Raw genomic sequence first — 21268 nt, forward strand, 5'->3', positions numbered from 1 at the left:
ACACATCGATCCAGAGCATCCCAAACATGCTCAATAGGTGACATGCCTGGTGAGTATGCAGGACATGGAAGAACTGGGATATTTTCCAGCTTCCAGGAATTGTGTACAGATCCTTGCGAAATGGGGACGTGCATTATCATGCAGAAACATGAAGTGATGGTGGCGGATGAATGACACGATAATGGGCCTCAGGATCTCATCATGGTATCTCTGTGCATTCAAATTGCCATCGATAAAATGCAATTCTGTTTGTTGTCCGTAGCTTATGTCTGCCTATACTATAACCCCACCGCCACCATGGGGGACTGTTCACAATGTTGACATCAGCAAACCATTCGCCCAAACTACGCCATGCACATGGTCTGCAGTTGTGAGGCTGGTTGGACAAATTCTCTAAAACCACGTTGGAGGTGGCTTATTGTAGAGAAATGAACATTACATTACCTGACAACAGCTCTGGTGGACAATCCTACATTCAGCGTTCCAATTGCATGCTCCCTCAAAACTTGAGATATCTGTGGCATTGTGTTGTGTGACAAAACTACACATTTTAAAGTGGCCTTTTATTGCCCCCAGCACAAGGTGCAACTGTGTAATGATCATGCTGTTCAATCAGTTTCTTGATATGCCACACCTGTCAGGTGGATGGAGAAATGCTCACTTAACAGGGATGCAAAACAAATTGTACGCTAATTTTTTGAGAAATAAGCTTTTTGTGTATATGGAATGTTTCTGTGGACTTTTATTTCAGCTCATGAAACATGGGACCAACACTTTACATGTTGCGCTTATATTTGTTTTCAGTGTATTTTTTTGCAATAGCCCTCTTTGACTTTAAAGAATATTTCTCTCAAAACTGTGAGTTCTAAAAGATGTGTCTGGACATTACGTGAACTCTGTCAGATTGGTCTAAAATCCTAAATGAATCGGGAATGAGCAGGGTCAGCTATTCCAGAAGGACCCCTTCTTCATGTCCTCATTACATGTAGTGCAACAAGACCACTCATGGTCTATAAAGTTCTCTACTTTTGATAGATTTAAACAAATAATTGGAATCACCATGGTCACAAACAAACTGTCAACTCCATCTGCCTGATAGAATAGGAATTTTGGTTCAAATATGTTACATTTAATCAGGTTTTAGTGTCATAGAGCAACTGAGGAAAAGCTAAATTGCTACTGTGCATACCACTTGAATGAAGACGAAAAATATTTTTTGGGTCAAACATCAACTCAATTCCGTCAGATGCTGAAAGAGCTGATTGAATGGTTGTTTTTTATGAGGGATTTTCAAATGAATCATGAATCATATTTTATAAATGTTTGAATTGAACTTGTATTTTGTATCACAAAATGATGTCTGTTTTGAGTATCTGTTGTCAGCTCCGTCAGTGACATGTCAACTTCGTCGCTGATTGCTAACCCCCTTGAGATTTTTTTGTCAATATTCAGAAAGAAATATTTTCATCGCTGCAACATATGCTTAAACAATTTACGTATTTGCTGTTGAAGACCTAAGGGGATACTGTTTGCTTTATGACCCAGAAGAGTCTTAAGCCCTGGGGGGGGGTTCTACTAAGCTATATGGAATTGTTTTAAGAAGGTTATACCAAGGATAATTGTGCTACTTTGATTTAGATTTTTTTTTAAGTATAAAATAAATATATATCAAAAATATTTGCTGAAAATTATTAGCCCATACAACATATTGAATAACAGATTCACTACATAGAACAACAGATAGTACCCCAAGAATTCAAAAGGAAGTTTGTTCTCAAGTGTTAGTCCTATGTCTGAGAGATATAAAAAAGATCAGGAAACATTTGTAAAAAAAAGTCTACATATATTCAACACCTTATTTTTGGCATTAAATAGTCTCCATATATATCTCCATACATTTGTTCAACTGGTACCGGGGGACCTTCAGACAAGTCTTCTGAGGCCTGTGGGCGTCCTAGAGCAAAAACGACATGTTCGTGAGAGTCTCACCTTTCCACAGAGGGTCATATTAGTGTGCATCCCAAACTGTTTGGATGCTACAGATGATTTTGTGAGAAGACCGATTTTCGGGATGCCTCATGGTCTGACAAACACCGCTCTAGCTCTGTCACGACATAGGCAGATGCGGTGGATTGTGATGCAACAAAAAAAACAGATACCTTGATTTTTATGGGGATTTTTGTATTATGCTAAATAGATTTCCACGTGGGCGCAGACATCAACCTCGGGCCTTGCGGGGGGACTGACTCAATGGGTCAATGACGTCAACACATACATTTACATTTTAGTCATTTAGCAGATGTTTTTACCACAAGCGATTTACAGGCACAATTACGGTTAAGTGCCTTGCTCAAGGGCTCATTGACAGATTTTTCACCTAGCCGGCTCTGGGATTGGAAACAGTGACCTTTCAGTTACTGGCCCAACGCAATTAACTGCTACCGTTTATGGAAAATGACTGGTCATCCATTCTAAACAAAATGGTTGCTATGCATGATGGATAACGCTCTTGTCACTTGCTAGCCAACTTCAGCAAACTCCGTCACCCATTAGCCAGCATCCCACTGTTATTCTTCCAATATAGTATGAACAGGAGTCATAGGAGAGCTAGGCTCCACTGGTAGGAGTCCAGCTAGAGACAGTTTCTTGGACACAGATTAAGTCTAGTCTGGACTCAAAAACCTAGTTCAATGGAGATTCTCCATTGAGCATAGTTTCATTCCAGGACTAGGCTTAATCTGTGCCCAGGAAATCAGCTCCTATTGTTACACAGCTCTGTTATTCATTTAGTTGGTTCTGCTCTTCTCTAAATATGTTATATTGTTTTTCCCAAAAATGAAATGTTTGCAAACATCTTCCTAGCGCTCCCAGGGTTGATGACACAGGGTCCAGAATGCACTGCAGGGCGGCCAGGCACACACGCACGCACCCACCCACCCACCCACCAGGCAGTCTGTTGCACCAAGCAATCTGTTGTTTGGTTCTGGTCCACTGATTGAAATAGGAGGGATTTTTAAAATATAGTTGTTTATCTTAGTTGTCGTAATCTTTAATTCTAACGAGAACCAGGCAGGCCCAACCTGGATTGTGAAGAGAAAATGAACAAAAGGCACAATATTAACATTGCTGGGTTCAAATACTATTTGAAATCATTTCAAATACTTCAGCTGGGCTTGGTTGAGCTTGTGTGTTTCAATGGAACCAGTATATATTTTTTCCAAAAGTGCAAACCCTGCCCACTGTTGTACTGTACTCCAGGAAGGTTGAAGCTGAATGCTGAACTTATTTTAAGAGATTTCAAATAGTATTTGAGCCCAGGTCTGAAAGTGAGCTTTGCTGAATCCAAGTATCCTAAGTACTAAGTTCTTAGTAATGTTGCCTGGCAGGAGAAGTAGGAACATTAAGGGGAATAAAAAAAAAAAAAATACTAATAAAAAGAAGGCAGGCAGTAAAGAAGCAGGCGGTCGGTTTGGGAAGGATAAACACATGCATGCACAAATATACGCACGCGCACAAACACACACAAACCCACACAGACTGACAGACACACACACGAACACACACATCCAAGGTGTTTGGTTCTCACACACAGGATGAGAGCATTTTAATTACCGTTCCTTTTTATGGTGACCTTTACGTTAATAGATGCCTTTGCGTCCCAAATGGCACTTCTGACCAGAGTAGTGCCCTAGATAGTGAATAGGGTGCCATTTGGGACTCTGATAAGCTTTTCAGGCTAGGTTAAGCACCAAGGGTAATATTCCCTGCATGTTATTTAAATTAAACTTGTGTAGATCTACCAGGAAACACACACTCTTTCTCCCACTGGCACCGCAGCTACCACTGAAACTTCAACGTTTCTGTACTGTGGCTTCTCCTATTTGAATAGTTGCCTCAGTTGGGAGAAACTGGCTTTATAAGCCATGTAAACCACGGGACTGACCAGCGTTTATTATTACTCAGCAATCTGTTATCCCTACACACGTCAGTGTGTGCAGTTGTGGCCTCCAGCGCATTTCCAAACAATGAGACAACAGCCCAGACGCAGCAAAAACACCATTCCCCATCAATATGTGCTGGGTAACCAGTGTTCTAAGATTCTGTGCCTGTAGTCAAAAGCCTCTCAGAGTAGCAGTGCTGATCTAGGATCAGGTGGGTCCGCCTTATTATGCATTTTGATTTAAATACTAAACTGATCCTAGATTAGCACTCCTATTCTGAGATGCTTTGGGAATACATGCCCTGAACATCACATCAGCATGCTCCCTGTTTCTGAGATGAAAGTGAATATCTAGCAGTCTGTTTCTGCTTAGTTCAGAAATATCTTTAACTCCAAATCTGCTGGAAACCCCCACTGTTAAATCCATACTGTAATCTAGCATTATACGCTGGAAATTTAAAAAAAGGATGAATAGAGAATAAAACAAATTTTGGCTCAACTACTTCCTTGTTAAAAGGTGGTTGCATTACTTGACTGTCTCTTACAGGGATGACATCATGCAGTCTAGTTTCAAGAAAGGAAAGAAATAATAAAATAAAACAAAAAATGAACTTACTTTTTACATATTTTATCTTTACAGTGGTCTGCAAATTCAATTATGGTGGCTACAAAAACCTCTTATGGGAAAATGACAATGCTATTATTCACCTAGTCTTTGAGGAGACAGTAATTGAAGAATCTAGCATTAGCCATTTAGTAGCCAGATGATTTCTATGATTAGCTTGTTGATTACATTGACGAGCGACTCAGAGGACCAAGGTGGATTTAGTAACGTTGTCGGCTCGGATCCAAGGGGAACAGACCTTCCTATCCCTGTCTGGGTTATTGTACTCACTCACTCACTCACTCACTCACTCACTCACTCACTCACTCACACGATGCATTGTCATCACTCAGAGAACGCTGGGACGGGAAAGTGTGTTGGACCAAACTCAGTTTCCTCCTCTTCCTCCTCCTCTACCTCTTCCTCTCTGTGCTGTCACTGCTCAGTCAAAATATTATCCCCACACACTCTTCCTTCTCCTTTCCCTCCTTCCTTCTCCTTTCCCCCCTCCTCCTTCCTTCTCCTTTCCCTCCTCCTCCTTCCTTCTCCTTTCCCTCCTCCTTCCCCTCCTCCTCCTCTTCTTCCTTCTCTTTTCTCTCTCCCCTCCTCCTTTCCCTCCTCCTTCCTTCTCCTTTCCCTCCTCCTCCTCCTCCTCTTACTGCTCAGTCACAGTGTGGCAAAAAAGCATTAGGTAGTCTGTCTGTTATCAATCAAATGTAATTATAAGGCACTTTTTACATCAGCAGATGTCACAAAGTGCTTATACAGAAACCCAGCCTAAAACCCCGAACACAAGCAATGCAGATGTAGAAGCACTGTGGCTGGGAAAAACTAGAAAGGCAGGAACCTAGGAAGAAACCTAGAGAGGAACCAAGCTCTGAGGGGTGGCCAGTCCTCTTCTGGCTGTTCGTGGTAGAGATTATAAGAGTACATGGCCATTAAGACCAGATTGTTCTTTAAGATGTTCAAACATTCATAGATTTTTATTTTTTACCTTTATTTAACGAGGCAAGTCAGTTAAGAACAATGACGGCCTAGGAACAGTAGGTTAACTGCCTTGTTCAGGGGCAGAACGACAGATTCTTACCTTGTCAGCTCCGGGATTCAAACTTGCAACCTTTCGGTTATTAGCCCAACACTCTAACCACTAGGCTACCCTACTGCCCCAGCAGGGCCAAATAATAAACATAGTGGTTATAGAGGGTGCAATAGGTCAGCACCTCAGGAGTAAATGTCAGTTGGCTTTTCATTGCCGTGCATTCAGAGGTCGAGAGAGAGCGAGAGAGAGCGAGAGAGAGAGAGCGCGAGAGAGACTCAAAACAGCAGGTCTGGGATAAGGTAGCACATCCAGTAAACAGGTCAGGGTTCCATAGCCGCAGGCTGAACAGTTGAAACTGGAGCAGCAGCATGACAAGGTAGCACATCTGGTGAACAGGTCAGGGTTCCATAGCTGCAGGCAGAACAGCAGAAACTGGATCAGCAGCACGACCAGGTGGACTGGGGATGGGGACAGCTAAAGTTCATCAGGCCAGGTAGTCCTGAGGCATGGTCCAATCGCTCAGGTCCTCCGAGAAGGGGAGAGAGAGAAAGCAAGAGAGAGATTGGAGAATTAGAGGGAGCATACTTAAGATCACACAGGACACCAGATAAGACAGGAGAATTACACCAGATAGGACAAACTTACCCTAGCCCCCTGGCACATAGACTATTGCAGCATAGATACTGGAGACTGAGACAGGACGGGTCGGGGGGACGCTGTAGCCCTGCCCGACAATACCCCCGGACAGAGCCAACCAGGAAGGATATAACCCTACCCACTTTGCCAAAGCACAGCCCCACACCACCAGATGGATATCAACAGACCACCAACTTACTACCCTGAGACAAGGCCGAGTATAGCCCAATAAGATCTCCCCCCCGCACAAGAGCGTTGGGCCAGTAACCGAAAGGTCGCTGGTTTGAATCTCCGAGCCGGCAACGTGGAAAAATCTACCATTCTGCCACTTGTTCGGCTGGAATTGAAAGCTGGGGGGTTCATGACCTTTGACTTTGTAATGCCATCTTATTTTGTTTTGGCAACAAAATTTCACTACGGCAGCAGAGCTTGCTAGTGTCTGTCTGTCTGTCTGTCTGTCTATCTATCTGTATATTAACATTCCCGTTAACATTGACATTCACCTATTAGTGGTTTACACAATGTAAAATAAGGTGTTCACCCACATCTGTTATGGGCCCCTATGAGGACACCAGTCATTAGGTTTTACCTAGTTTTTGGTCTGATGAGATTATAATGTGAAAGTCCAGGACACACACACACACACACAACATCCAACATTGTTCATTAGCAGAGAGCAAGGCTCAGCTCAGTTTGTTAGCCTGCCCTGCAGTAGAATTAATCCAGGGCTGCGGTCCAAACACTTAAAAGACACACCCTATTCCCTCAGCCCTCAAATTAAGTGGACACTTCTGATGATGTCTGACGAGTATACACTTGCAGGGCGAGAGAGAAAGGAATGATTTTTAAATGGACCGGAAATTCATCGCATTCATCCCGCGATTATTGTGTTTTCAGCCACCGGTAGCTTGTGGGTGCTTTATATGCGCTACAGTCAATTATACATGTCTACTTACCCTCGACAACTACTATGATTATTATTATTTGACAATGCTGGTCATTTATGAACATTTGAACATCTAGGCCATGTGCTGTTATAATCTCCACCCGGCACAGCCAGAAGAGGACTGGCCACCCCTCATAGCCTGGTTCCTCTCTAGGTTTCTTCCTAGGTTTTGGCCTTTCTAGGGAGTTTTTCCTAGCCACCGTGCTTCTACACCTGCATTGCTTGCTGTTTGGGGTTTTAGGCTGGGTTTCTGTACAGCACTTTGTGATATCAGCTGATGTAAGAAGGGCTATATAAATACTTTTATATAAGTATCAAATCAAATAAAATGTATCTAATTATTAATATGCACCTACTTTATGATAGCTAGCAAATTATTTAGCTAACTAACATTAGCCTGCCTAGCTGGAACTTCTGAAGAAGGAAATGCTTTTATTTCTACAATTTCCAAAAGACAACCAAACAAAAACATATTTACTTTTTACGAGACGTGTTTGTGGTGCCGTCATGTGCAATAGTAGCCCCATTTCTAACTTATTTGCATTCGTTTTTACTTACACTTGTATGTTGACTTGTCCATTGATGTTGTTTTTAAGTTTTCACTGACTTTTCTTAGTGGATGTACAATCGTCACAAATTGAATTATGGGGAGTTTCAGGCCCCCGGAGTGAACATAATTGTACACTCACAAAGCCGATATAAAAACGAGGGCTGAGGGGCTTACGTTGCAAACTTCTCTTGCTTGGCTAATCATTTGGCCTGCCCTCCAAGATGGGGATTTCCCCAAGGGCATAAGGCGAGGTTAAGTGGACGAGGGTGTGTCTTTTAAGTGTTTGGACGGCAGACCTGGTGAATCCAGGTGAAAGCTATGATCCCTTATTGATGTCACCTATTAAATCCACTTCAATCATTGAAAATTAAGGGGAGGAGGCAGGTTAAAGAAGGATTTTTAAGCCTTGAGACAACTGACACATAGATTGTGTATGTGTGCCATTCAGAGGGAAAATATTGAAGTGCCATTGAACAGGGTATGGTAGTGAGTGTGTCAAGAACTGCAACGCTGCTGGGTTTTTCACGCTCAACAATTTACCATGTGTATCAAGAATGGTCCACCACCCAATGGACATCCAGCCAACTTGGCACAGCTGTGGGAAGCATTGGAGTCAACATGGGCCAGCATCCATGTGGAACACTTTCCACACCTTGTAGATTCCATGCCCCGATGAATAAAGGCTGTTCTGAGGACAAAAGGGGGCGCGGTGCAACATAATATTAGGTAGGCGTTCCTAATGTTTTGTATACTCAGTGTATATGTATAGGAAGGTGTGTAAGGCAGTAGTTACAGTACATTCGGAAAGCATTCAGGCCTCTTGATTTTTTCCACTTTTTGCTCCATTACAGCCTTATAAAAATTGTTGTTTTTTTCTCATCAATCTACACACAATACCCCATAATGACAAAGCAAAAACAGGTTTTTAGAGTTTTGCAAATATATTAAAAATAAAAACATATTACATTTACATAAGTATTCAGACCCTTTACTCAGTACTTTGTTGAAGCAGCGATTACAGCACCAAGTCTTCTTGGGTATGACGCTACAAGCTTGACACACCTGTATTTGGGTAGTTTCTCCCATTCTTCTCTGCAGATCCTCTCAAACTCTCAGGTTGGATGGGGAGCTTCGCTGCACAGGTCTCTCCAGAGTAGTGCGATCGGGTTCAAGTCCGGGCTCTGGATGGATCACTCAAGGACATTGAGACTTGTCCCGAAGCCATTCCTGTGTCGTCTTGTTTGTGTGCTTAGGGTTGTTGTCCTGTTGGAAAGTGAACCCTCACCCCAGTCTGAGGTCCTGAGCGCTCTGGAGCAGGTTTTCATCAATGATCTCTGTACTTTACTCCGTTTATCTTTCCCTCGATCCTGACTAGTCTCCCAGTCCCTGCCGCTGAAAAACTTCCCCACAGCATGATGCTGCCACCATCATGCTTCACCATAGGGATGGTGCCAGGTTTCCTCCAGATGTCACGCTTGGCATTCAGGCCAAAGAGTTCAATCTTGGTTTCATCAGACCAGAGAATCTTGTTTCTCATGGTCTGAGAGTCTTTAGGTGCCTTTTGGCAAACTCCAAGTGGGCTGTCATGTGCCTTTTACTGAGGAGTGGCTTCCTTCAGGCCATTCCACCATACAGGCCTGATTGGTGGAGTGCTGCAGAGATGGTTGTCCTTCTGAAAAGTTCTCCCATCTCCACAGAGGAACTCTGGAGGTCTGTCAGATTGACCATCAGGTTATTGGTCACCTCCCTGACCAAGGCCCTTCTCCCCTGATTGCTCAGTTTGGCCGGCCAGCTCTAGGATGAGTCTTGGTGGTTCCAGACTTCTTCCATTTAAGAATGATGGAGGCCACTGTGTTCTTCAATGCTGCAGAATGTTTATGGTACCCTTCCCCAGATCTGTGCTTCGACACAATCCTTTCTCAGAGCTCTACGGACAACTCCTTCGACCTCATGGCTTGATTTTTGCTCTGACATTCACTGTCAACTGTGGGACCTGATATAGACAGGTGTGTGCCTTTCCAAATCATGTCCAATCAATTACATTTAGCACAGGTGGACTCCAATCAAGTTGTAGAAACATCTCAATGATGATCAATGGAAACAGGATGCACCTGAACTCAATTTCGAGTCTCGATCTTAATACTTACGTAAATACGTTTTTTTCAGGGTTTTTTTGCAAACATTTCTTAAAACTTGTTTTCGCATTGTCATTATGGGTTATTGTGTCTAGATTGATGATGATAATTTTTTATTAAATCCATATTAGAAAAAGGCTCTAACGTAACTAAATGTGCAAAAAGGGAAGGGGCCTGAATCATTTCCAAATGCACTGCATATAGGATGTCCCTTGACTATAATACAGTATTATACATACTGTGGTCAACATGGGCCATCATCTCTCTGGAACCCTTTCGACACCTTGTGGAGTCGATGCCCCGATGAATTGAGGGTGTTCTGAGGGCAACGTGTTCCTAATGTTTGGTGTACTCAGTGTATGTTTATATTTTACGGTCTCTGACATCGCTCGTTCTGATATTTCAAAACATTTCTGGATTATGTGTGTATACTTTTTTATTCAATTTTTATTGCTAGGTATTACTGCACTGATGGAGCTAGAAACACAATAATTTCACTGCACCAGCGATAACATCTATAAATCTGTGTACACGACCAATAAACTTGGATTTTATTTGGTACTGTAACTCATTGGGCACCACTCCCACGTTGACACCTGGGAACCCTGTTTTGTTTTGTGCTGAAAGGAGCTTGCTCTGGGGTGCAGTGGCACTTTGCTGCTACACTAGGCTAGTTCCTAGTCCCTAAGGGTAGCAGAATAAATGTGATATTTGATACTGCTTCTCTTTGAGATCTCAATGGTGAGATGTTTGACATTTTACATTCTCGTAAATCAGTATGTTTGTGTGTGTGTTGTGTGTTCTGAACTAGGCATTTTTGCAACTAGTAGAAATATTTGGCATCCTGGGTGACCACACAAACACAACCACCCAATATGAACGACTGTGGATACCAGTACTGAGGCCATCATTTGCAAATGTATTGTGAAATCTGTTGTAAAATGTATTTTAATGTTTCAAAATTGTATTATATTGTATGTTACTGCCTTAATTGTTGCTGGAGCCCAGGAAGAGTAATGGGGATCCATAATAACTGAAATACAACACACCTAAATATATCTAAGCAGAATCATGAAATGTCACTATTGATTTGCCCTTTCAAATAGAGCAGCAATAGTAGTTTTCATTGGCATTCTTTAAATCTCCCACTCTGTTTTCTCTCCATAGGTGTGTGCGGCGGTATGAGAACCACTTGAATCGCTGTCATCCCTGCACCGCAGCCTTTTCACCCTGCGGACGATTCATTGCTTCTGGCTCTGAAGACAACTGTGTGAGTGGTGGTTCCTTCCTACTTGTCCTCCTCCCTATTCTCCTCCTCCTCTTCCTTTTCCTCCCTCTCCTCCTCCTCCTCTTCTGTCTTCTTCCTCCACTCCCCCCCCTTCCTCATCTTCCTCCTTACTATGGAAAAACGTGACCTGGTATGGAAGTTAAAAGGTAGGGGATGAAATACAGGTGGAGAGTCAGAAGTTCATGTTACTGGATTTCACAGGCTTCGTCCTCTCCCCTGCGCTAATCGTTTTGACACCATCTAAAATACCTTCAATAGCTATAATAAGTCTGAAATATCTTCACCTAGAGTTGTTTAATGTTAAAGTGACACACGACACATCAGGAAATGTCATGGAAAGCATCTATGATGTGGTGTCAATGGCCACCAGCCCTGGTCTGCATAAAGCGCTCTAATACGCTGTAATACATCTTAAATACCTTTAACTGGAGTCTGTATTGTATGGTGTCACAGGCCTTCACCCTACGTTGTAATAGCTGTAGTAAGTCATGCACTGTAAAGGGTTTGCCATGAATTTGACAGTAACTTAAAGGGAGCAAGGTGGCAAGTACAATTCTGTATTTCATATTACAGTGTACAGTAGGTGCATTTGTTTTATGTTACAGTGACACATGATACATAGTAATTTATTTTATGTAAATAATTTTCCCGTGTCCCACAGAGAATAGGAAGCACTACCATTTTACACAACATTAAAGACATGCTCCGGAACTTTTGAAACTTCCCGCTTTGGGCTGGATGTGTCAATGTGTAGTTCATACATGCATAATCTATGAGCAGAATTACTGTTTTACCTCAATTAGCCACGAAATCCCTAGTTTGAAAGCAACTGTTTTTCTGGAAGCTGTGCTGCGCCATTTTCCCTACATTTCCTCCCATGTGGGCCAGCCCCCTAGCAATTTGAGTTCTAGCCAATGATCTTCAGCCCCTCACCATTTGAGTGACAAGTAACAAGATGTTCACACATCAGCAGAGCGAGAGAGAGCAATGACGTGGTGCAAATATCTGCACATAGGTGACGTAGTACGCAATTTCCAGCTCACGAGCACTACTTTCACTACTGGCTATAAAGTATACAAAAGTACCGGAGAATCACTTTAAATACGGCCAATGACCTGTTTTATGTCTTTAGTACATTCACCTAGAGTTGTTTGATGTTAATCTGACAATGGAATGACATGACTCATCAGAAAGGTCATGGAAATGCTTTTTCTAAGACAGTCCCACAGAGAATAGGAAGCAAGATGAATGCTTGTCATGGCAAGCGCATCACTAGTAAATCAATGCATGCGTGTGTGCATGCATGCGTGCAGGGCCGGCTCTAGCCTTTTGGGGTCCAAAGCTAAATTTTGTTAGGGGCCCCCCAACCTCATGGGCAAAACATTTTAGTGGCCCCCCTCTTGACGGCAGAGAGAAAAAATATAATTGTAGAGTCAATTTCCTGCAATTCTACACATTTTGCCACGGGACTTAGAGAAAATGTTGCAGTTTTAAAGCAAGTTTGCAGCAATTTTACAAATTTTGTCATGGGGCAAAGAGAAACATTTGCAGTTTTACAGTTCATTTCCTGCAATTCTACACATTTTGCCATGACTTATACCATGTTATTATGACATCTGAGTGAGAGTGACTAACAAAATCCCTGCGTGCTCTGTGTGCCCAGTTGGTAATTCAACCATGATTACTACAAGTTTAGACAGCTGACTAGACTCATTTACCAATCTAAGAACATTTAGCTGACCTGGAATGGCAGTGCTAATTTCATCAACATGAGGAAAAGTACTCATCAACGACTTATTCCTGAATAAAACTATGACGATAGCTAGAAGAGATGCCCTGGAAAAAAACGCAAACTATTACAAATTACTTTTCATTTTAGTTGATAAAAATGGGACGAGACAAGAATTCCATGTGAGACTAATGGGCATTTAATTTGACATGAAGCTCCTTTTCATCTGTTTTGTCCAATCATAAGCCATCATACATGCAGAATATTTCAGGTAATCCTCTCATTGGCAGTTGTGACTTGACTTGTAACTAACCTCAACTAGAAACAATGTTTACACTCTCTCTTACTTTCATGTAGGCAATGTTTTCTTTGATCACGACAGAAGCTCTATTTTCCCATGTGTGCTGTTATTCATTAGTTTGTGTTGACGCACTCGCAGTGTAGTCCACAAATGCGAGTTGTGGTTGCTTGTTGTTGTTGCTATTTGTTGAATACTAGGAGTACAGTAATACTTCTGGCATTTTTGTAAGACACAAATTCTCTCCTTTTCAAGGAAACCACTGTTATTTACTCCCTTGACAGTTATGACTGTGAGATTATAATCAATTAGCAGACTCAGCAGAATCTCTAATCCAGAGCGATTTACAGTTGGTAAGTGCATACATTTTAATACTGGTCACCTGTGGGAATTGAACCCACAACTCTGACTAAAATAGTCCAGTTTTAGTCAACTGATAATAATTACAACTAACTATGGATGAAATTACAAACATTTTACTAAGACTAAAAGTTATTTTAAGACTAAAACTAAAATAGCTGCCAAAATTAACACTGACATGGGCTATTTGAGTCTCTGTCAGTGACTGGCATAAAAAGAGAAAAGGTGCTGATGCAAATCCAAATCTCAAAATTGCAACTACAGTTGAGATCCAGAGTTCCCCAATTTTATATTATTGTCAAAGAATGGGTGGGGCCCCCTAGCAGCTGTGGGGCTCTAGGCGGTCGCTTATGTTGCTTATGCCTGGAACCGGCCCTGCATGTGTGTATGCTTGTGCTTGCATGTGATTTCCAGACAGTTCATTCCAGTGTATGTGTGTTTGTCGTTAATTTGTTTGCGCGTGTTTATGCGTGCGTGCATGTGTGTGTGAGAGGGCATCTAGACAGAGCAGTCCAGATTTACTGCAGTACAATACCTTCTTTTCCTTTTATCTCCTGATAGAGATGGATTTGCAGAAGAATGCTTTCTGTTCTGGGTGTATAATTTATATGCTGGCATCCAGTTCGAGTTGTAGGCTCAAATTGAGTTATAACGCTATTATGGGTAACTTCTAAAGCTCCGACTTTACTTTATCGACAAGCCTTGTGCGCCATCTGGGCTGCAGTAACTGCAGAATGCATAAGATTATGGACAGGGGCACACTCAACTACTGTAACAATAGCGCTCAGGTGAAAAGGTTGATGCACTGTAGTGCATATTTTGTCTTGAGCGGATGGTCGGGGGGCCAGAACATGATTACTAATAATTTGTTGACTACAATAATTTATTGTCTACAGATATAATATTTGACTAAAACATAATCATTTCAAACCTTGCTTACATTTGTATACGATCACATATCTCTCTATTATGCATAGGATTACTTTGGAACAGATTTCCAAAATTAAAAATCCTTGGAGCAGATTTGCTGGTGTTTTTTTCCAGTATTTTATGTCCAAAGAAATATATAATAATAATACCCTGTTTTATTTTTGCTCAGGAAACAAGTTAAAATCCCGGTCCACCAGTTGGGGTGTAGCCTTAGTTGCCTGCCTATGAAACAACAAAACGTACTGCTGGTGGTTTAGGTGTATGTAGTTGTACAATATATGATTAAAACATGGTACATGGTAAACATGGCACATACACAGGACATACTATTCTGTTATTTCCATGACTGACACCTTTTAAACCTGCTACAGAATAGGTCTTCCCTCTTCTTGCTGTTCAAAACATTGTCTGCGTACCAATTCTCCACCCTTCTCCCCGTCATGGATTTAAAAATGGTTGAAACCCAAAGCCAGTGCTTACCCCAATCCAATGCTTTCCAATTCATGACGGGGAATGTGAGAAACAAAGACTGTCATGGAATTGGATCTTCAAAGGCCAAAATACACGCACTCACCTCAGATTTTTACCACATGGCAAAGCGAAAGGGGCTCATTCCTGAACGATGTGTAGAGGTCACAAATCCACGTTCATTGTCACATTTTATTTGCTCTCTCTTCCCTCTTTCTTCACAGTTTTTTTTCTTCCAATCGTGTCTGTCTTTCCTCTGGACTTCTGAGTAAATCTCATCTCTGGTCTTTTATTGAGCAGCTGCTTTGTGTTTAGTGTTCCCTTACGGAAAAAACACATGCATTTCACGTGAATACATGTGAAGTGTTCCAAAAACACATGTTTTTATGTGATCACGTGATCATATGTGATCTTATGTGAAGTTAATGTGTTAACAGGTGACAACCACAGGAGGTTGGTGGCATCTTAATTGGGGGGACGGGCTTGTGATAATGGCTGGAACAGAATGGGCGGAATGGTATCAAACACATGGTTTCCATGGTTTCCATGTGTTTGATGCCATTCCAATCTCTCCGTTCCAGCCATTATTATGAGCCGTTCTCCCCTCAGCAGTCTCCACTGGTGAGAACATGTAAAGCAAAATGTGATAACATGTGATCACGTGAGAAGTGTACCTAAAACATATGTTTTCACGTTATCACATTTTGCTTTACATGTTCTCACCAGTGGAGGCTGCTTCGCGGCGTAATAACGGCTGGAACATGTAAAAACTTGATCACGTGTAAAGTGTTCCTAAAACACATGTTTTCACATGATTTAACATGTGAAATTTCATGTGAAATTATGTGATTTTCAACGTGAAATTATGTGGTTTTTCTGTCAGGGTTGATCCACTCCGTGACTGGTGCCAAACCAGCGCCAGAACTGTCTAAACAATTCATCCCTCCCTACCAAGACAACAGTCAGTGGAACTTCTTACATGAAGTCATCGTGTTGAGCTGGGGAGTTATGTTAACCTTCTAAACAGGCCACTGAACAGTGAAACAGAACACTGGAACATCATTTTTAAATAGTACACTACCGATGTCACAAGAATTCATTCTTCTGAAGATTAGTCAGTGGAACTTGGAACTTCTTCCATGATTGTCCAGTGTCTTCATTGTGTTGATACACAAAGTAGAGCTCGGGAGTTCTGTTTACCTTCACTAGGCCACTAAACAGTCCATTAGAACACTGAATAGATCAAGATCAGTTTAACCGTCCAATTGTACACAAGGTCCAATGAAAATGTAACTTCCACTTTATCCCAACGCTTACAAAAGACACACATATGCATACACATACAGGTTGGAGCAGGAGGCTGCCATACTACAGTGCCTCTGGAGCAGTTTGTGTGGGAGTTTAAGTGTCTTGCTCCAGAACTGATGAGTATATCCGTCACAACAATTCATCCCTCCCAACCAAGACAACAGTCAGTGGAACTTCTATTCCATGGGTGTCCATTAGCACAGTTGTGTTGAGACACAGAGTTGTTGGGAAGTTCTGTTCAATTGGCTTCAGGGCCACTAAACAGTAAAACATCACAGTTGATTGAACATTGAACTGAATAAACCACTAGAGTAGATCACTAGAGTAGATCACTTCAGTAGATCACTTCAGTAGACCACTAGAGTAGACCACTTCAGTAGACCCCTAGAGTAGACCCCTAGAGTAGACCCCTAGAGTAGATCAGTAGAGTAGATCACTAGAGTAGATCACTAGAGTAGATCACTAGAGTAGACCCCTAGAGTAGACCCCTAGACTAGATCACTAGAGTAGACCCCTAGAGTAGATCACTAGAGTAGATCACTAGAGTAGATCACTAGAGTAGACCCCTAGAGTAGACCACTAGAGTAGACCACTAGAGTAGACCCCTAGAGTAGATCACTAGAGTAGATCACTTCAGTAGATCACTTCAGTAGACCACTAGAGTAGACCACTTCAGTAGACTCCTAGAGTAGATCACTAGAGTAGACCCCTAGAGTAGACCCCTAGAGTAGATCACTAGAGTAGATCACTAGAGTAGATCACTAGAGTAGATTACTTCAGTAAACCACTAGAGTAGACCACTAGAGTAGACCACTTCAGTAGACCACTTCAGTAGACCACTAGAGTAGATCACTAGAGTAGATCACTAGAGTAGACCACTAGAGTAGACCACTAGAGTAGACCACTAGAGTAGATCACTTCAGTAGACCACTAGAGTAGACCACTAGAGTAGATCACTTCAGTAGACCACTAGAGTAGACCACTAGAGTAGATCACTGAACCAATGATACGTTTAACCTTCAAACATTTATCTTTAAAGCTAGAGCACTGAATAGAACATTGAACCCTTGGGTATAGGCCTATAACTTTTAACTTTTAAGTCAAGCACTTTCTTGTTCTACAAAGAACTTGAACACAGCTATCGTGTTTTGGTGTACAGATAAAATATATGAATGCATGTAGTAGCTATTTTGGTGGCCTGGTGAGTCCAATTCCTTGAAGATGACTGTTCACTTTAGTATTTTAAAGAGTTGGCTCAACATAGCTTCTTGCCATGTGTGGAGCAGATTCAGTAAGAGATTTAATTTGTATAAAGGAATTGTTAGTGAAAGACATGAACGCGTTAGCTGGTTAGGACAATGTACTAAAATGTGATGGATTGCTTCCACCAATTTGAATTAGTCAAGTAGGTGAGAGGGTCAAGCACACTCAACTCGAGCTCTGTAACTCAAATGTTAGTTACAGAGAAAGTACAACGCCCTAGGAACCATCACAACCTAAGAGGCCTACCACTCAGTCCAGTCATTAAGCTTATTTTAGATGGCTGTTGAGCAAAGATGGTGAATAGCACCCTGGTGGTTTGGTAATAAGAAACCCAGACCTTAAACTATGTGGTTTGAATGCTTCTTTCTCCAGGTATAAATCTTGCCCTGGTTTTGGAGGTCAAAGCGAATACGTTTTTCCCTCCCTTCACTCAGTGATATATATCTGTAATATAACCGAGCATGTTCTTCAGCCAAATCTTTGTGCCAGATGACTCGATCAACTGTCTCAATTGATGTTTTGTCTTGTATCTTCATCCCAATGGTGTTTGTTTACTTATGAACTCATGATTGTTTGTTATTTACAGTGCATGATGTACAGTACATCTAACAACATTTTACATTGACATTTTAGTCATTTAGCAGACACTCTTATCCAGAGCGACTTACAGTAGTGAATGCATACATTTTTTTTCCCCGTACTGGCCCCCCGTGGGAATAGAACCCACAACCCTGGCATTGCAAACACCATGCTCTACCAACTGAGCCACAGGGAGGCCGACAACAAATGTAGAGATGTTTGTAGAAAGATGAGAGGCTGGTTACACAGTTTAGATGTTTATAGAAAGATGAGAGGCTGGTTATACCGTTTAGATGTTTATAGAAAAATGAAAGGCTGGTTATACCGTTTAGATGTTTGTAGAAAGATGAAAGGCTGGTTATACAGTTTAGATGTTCGTAGAAAGATGATAGGCCACTTACACAGTTGAGTCAGGGGTTTTTTGGTCTGATGACCTGACGAGGCTCAGGTATAAAGCATGGGGGTCATTTCATGTCAATTCAACGAAACCGTGACCTCCACCTGTCTCAGATCGTCAAACTTCAAATGATGAGAATCAGAATCAGATCATACAAAGATACAGGCGTCCTTCCTAACTCAGTTGCTGGAGAGGAAGGAAACCGCTCAGGGATTTCACCATGAGAACAATGGTGATTTTAAAACAGTTACAGAGTTTAATGGCTGTGATAGGAGAAAACGAAGGATGGATCAACAACATTGTAGTTATCCACAATACTAACCTAAATGACAGAGTGGAAATAAGGAAGCCTGTACAGAATTAAAAAAATTCTAAAACATGCGTCCTGTTTGCAACCAGGCACTAAATTAATACTGCAAAATATTTGGCAAAGCAATTCACTTTTTGTCCTGAATACAAAGTGTTATGTCTGGAGAAAATCCATTACAACGCATTACTGAGTACCACTCTCCATATTTTCAAGCATGGTGGTGGCTGCATCATGTTATGGGTATGCTTGTAATCGTTAAGGACTGGGTAGTTTTTAAAAATAAAAAATAAACAGAATGGAGCTAAGCACAGGAAAAATCCTAGCGGAAAACCTGGTTTAATCTGCTTTCCACCAGACATTGGGAGATGAAGTCACCTTTCAGCAGAACAATAACCTTAAACACAAGGCCAAATCTACACGGGAGTTGCTTACCAAGAAGACAGTGAATGTTCCTGAGTGGCTGAGTTACAGTTTTTACTTAAATCGACTTAAAAATGCATTCCCTCCTTCAACCCGTTTGTTTTTGAGGGAGGATATGACATATTATGTCCCTATAGCGCCTCTCATGGTATTTTTTCCAATGCAACATTTTTGTTGAGGCAGAGTTGTTTTAATTACTTTTCCAGACTAGTGAGTATCAAACTGTGTCTGTAAGACATCCAAGATTTTTCTGAAGAATCCCTTCTTCTCCCTAGCCAACTTTACCTTCCTTTTTTTCTTCTGTGTGTTTGGTGAAAGCAGTGGAATAATATATGAATGCTGATGGTTGTCAGATTATTAATTGCAGGGACTTGTCTTCTCTCGATGAAGCAACAGAAGTTTGAGAGCATCTCCTTTGAGAGTGGACGCTTCCAGGCATTTATTGGCAGCCGGTGGGGCTTGGTGAAGCGTGTACGGTAGTGAGCTACACCATACCTTATTTGTGACCGCCCTGAGAGTGGCGTGAGCCAGAGGCATTTGTCTTCATATTTAACAAGACAATCATGGAAAAAGAACTCTCAAAAAAGAACTGAACACCCCCCAAAAAGACTCCCTAAAAATTGAAATTGTGAAAGGACCTATATCATATGACACCGTTTCCACATACTCAAATAAGAACAGAATGTAGGCAAGTACACGAGACCAAAGCTGTTATCAGAAGGCTTCGGGATTCAGTGTGTATGCCTGGACTATAACTGTAAAGTTTGATCTTCAGCTTACACAACTCCCAGTGTTGAGGGAAAACTATCTCTAAACCTGCAGACAAAAAAAATAACATTGATTATTTTATTTGCTTTTAGAGCTTAGTTTGTCCTCCCATTTATAGTAAACTCATCACCACCAATGTGTCACTGTCCCAACACCCTCAGTACCCCATAATGTCAAAGTGAAATTAAAAATGAAAAGCTGAAATGTCTTAAATCAGTAAGTATTCGACACCTTTGTTATGGCAAGCTTGAATAAGTTCAGGAGTAAAAATGTGCTTAAAGGAACACTCCACCCAAAACCGTATGCATCATACAGGGATGATTTCTGTATTTTGTGAGTTAAATATCTTGAAAACTTGATTGCTGACAAGCAAAACATATTGGGACTTTGTCAACAACTTTCTAATGAAACAAATACCCAGAGATTGTTTTTTGATGGAGTTTTCCTTTAACAAGTCACATAATAAGATGCATGGACTCGTTCTGTGTGCAATGATAGTGTCTAACATGATTTTTGAATAACTCTCATCTCTGTACCCCACATACAGTTGAAGTCGGAAGTTTATACACATTTTGGTTGGAGTAATTAAAACTAGTTTTTTAACCACTCCACAAATTTCTTGTTTACAAACTATAGGTTTGTCAAGTCGTTTAGGACATCTACTTCGTGCATGACACAAGTAATTCTTCCAACAATTGTTTACAAACAGATTATTTCACTTACAATTCACTGTATCACAATTCCAGTGGGTCAGAAGTTTACATACACTAAGTTGACTGTGCCTTTAAACAGCTTGGAAAATTTCAGAAAATTATGTTATGGCTTGAGAAACTTCTGATAGGCTAATTGACATCATTTGAGTCAATTGGAGGTGCACCTGTGGATGTATTTCAAGGCCTATCTTCAAACTCAGTGCCTCTTTGCTTGACATCATGAGAAAATCAAAAGAAATCAGCCAAGACCTCAGAAAAAAAATTGTAGACCTCCACAAGTCTGGTTCCTCCTTGGGAGCAATTTCCAAACGCCTGAAGGTACCACATTCATCTGTACAAACAATAGTACGCAAGTATAAACACCATGGGACCACGCAGCCGTCATACCGCTCAGGAAGGAGACGCGTTCTGTCTCCTAGAGATGATCATACTTTGGTACGAAAAGTGCAAATCAATCCCAGAACAACAGCAAAGGTGCTGGAGGAAACCGGTACAAAAGTGTCTATATCCACAGTAAAACAAGTCCTATATCGACATAACCTGAAAGGCCGCTTAGCAAGGAAGAAGTCACTGCTCCAAAACCGCAA

General features: G+C 41.4%; 1 protein-coding gene across 1 annotated transcript in view; it reads left to right on the forward strand.

Annotated features, from left to right (window-relative positions):
- wdr27 (WD repeat domain 27) overlaps positions 1–21268 on the forward strand; it is a 168809-nt gene that overhangs the window by 82729 nt on the left and 64812 nt on the right. The window contains exon 23 of the mRNA XM_029765300.1: positions 11018–11120. Coding sequence (XP_029621160.1) covers positions 11018–11120 — 103 coding nt within the window. The remainder of the gene's footprint in view (positions 1–11017; positions 11121–21268) is intronic.

The sequence above is a fragment of the Salmo trutta genome, chromosome 10 (assembly GCF_901001165.1).
Source record: "Salmo trutta chromosome 10, fSalTru1.1, whole genome shotgun sequence".
NCBI lineage: Eukaryota > Metazoa > Chordata > Actinopteri > Salmoniformes > Salmonidae > Salmo > Salmo trutta.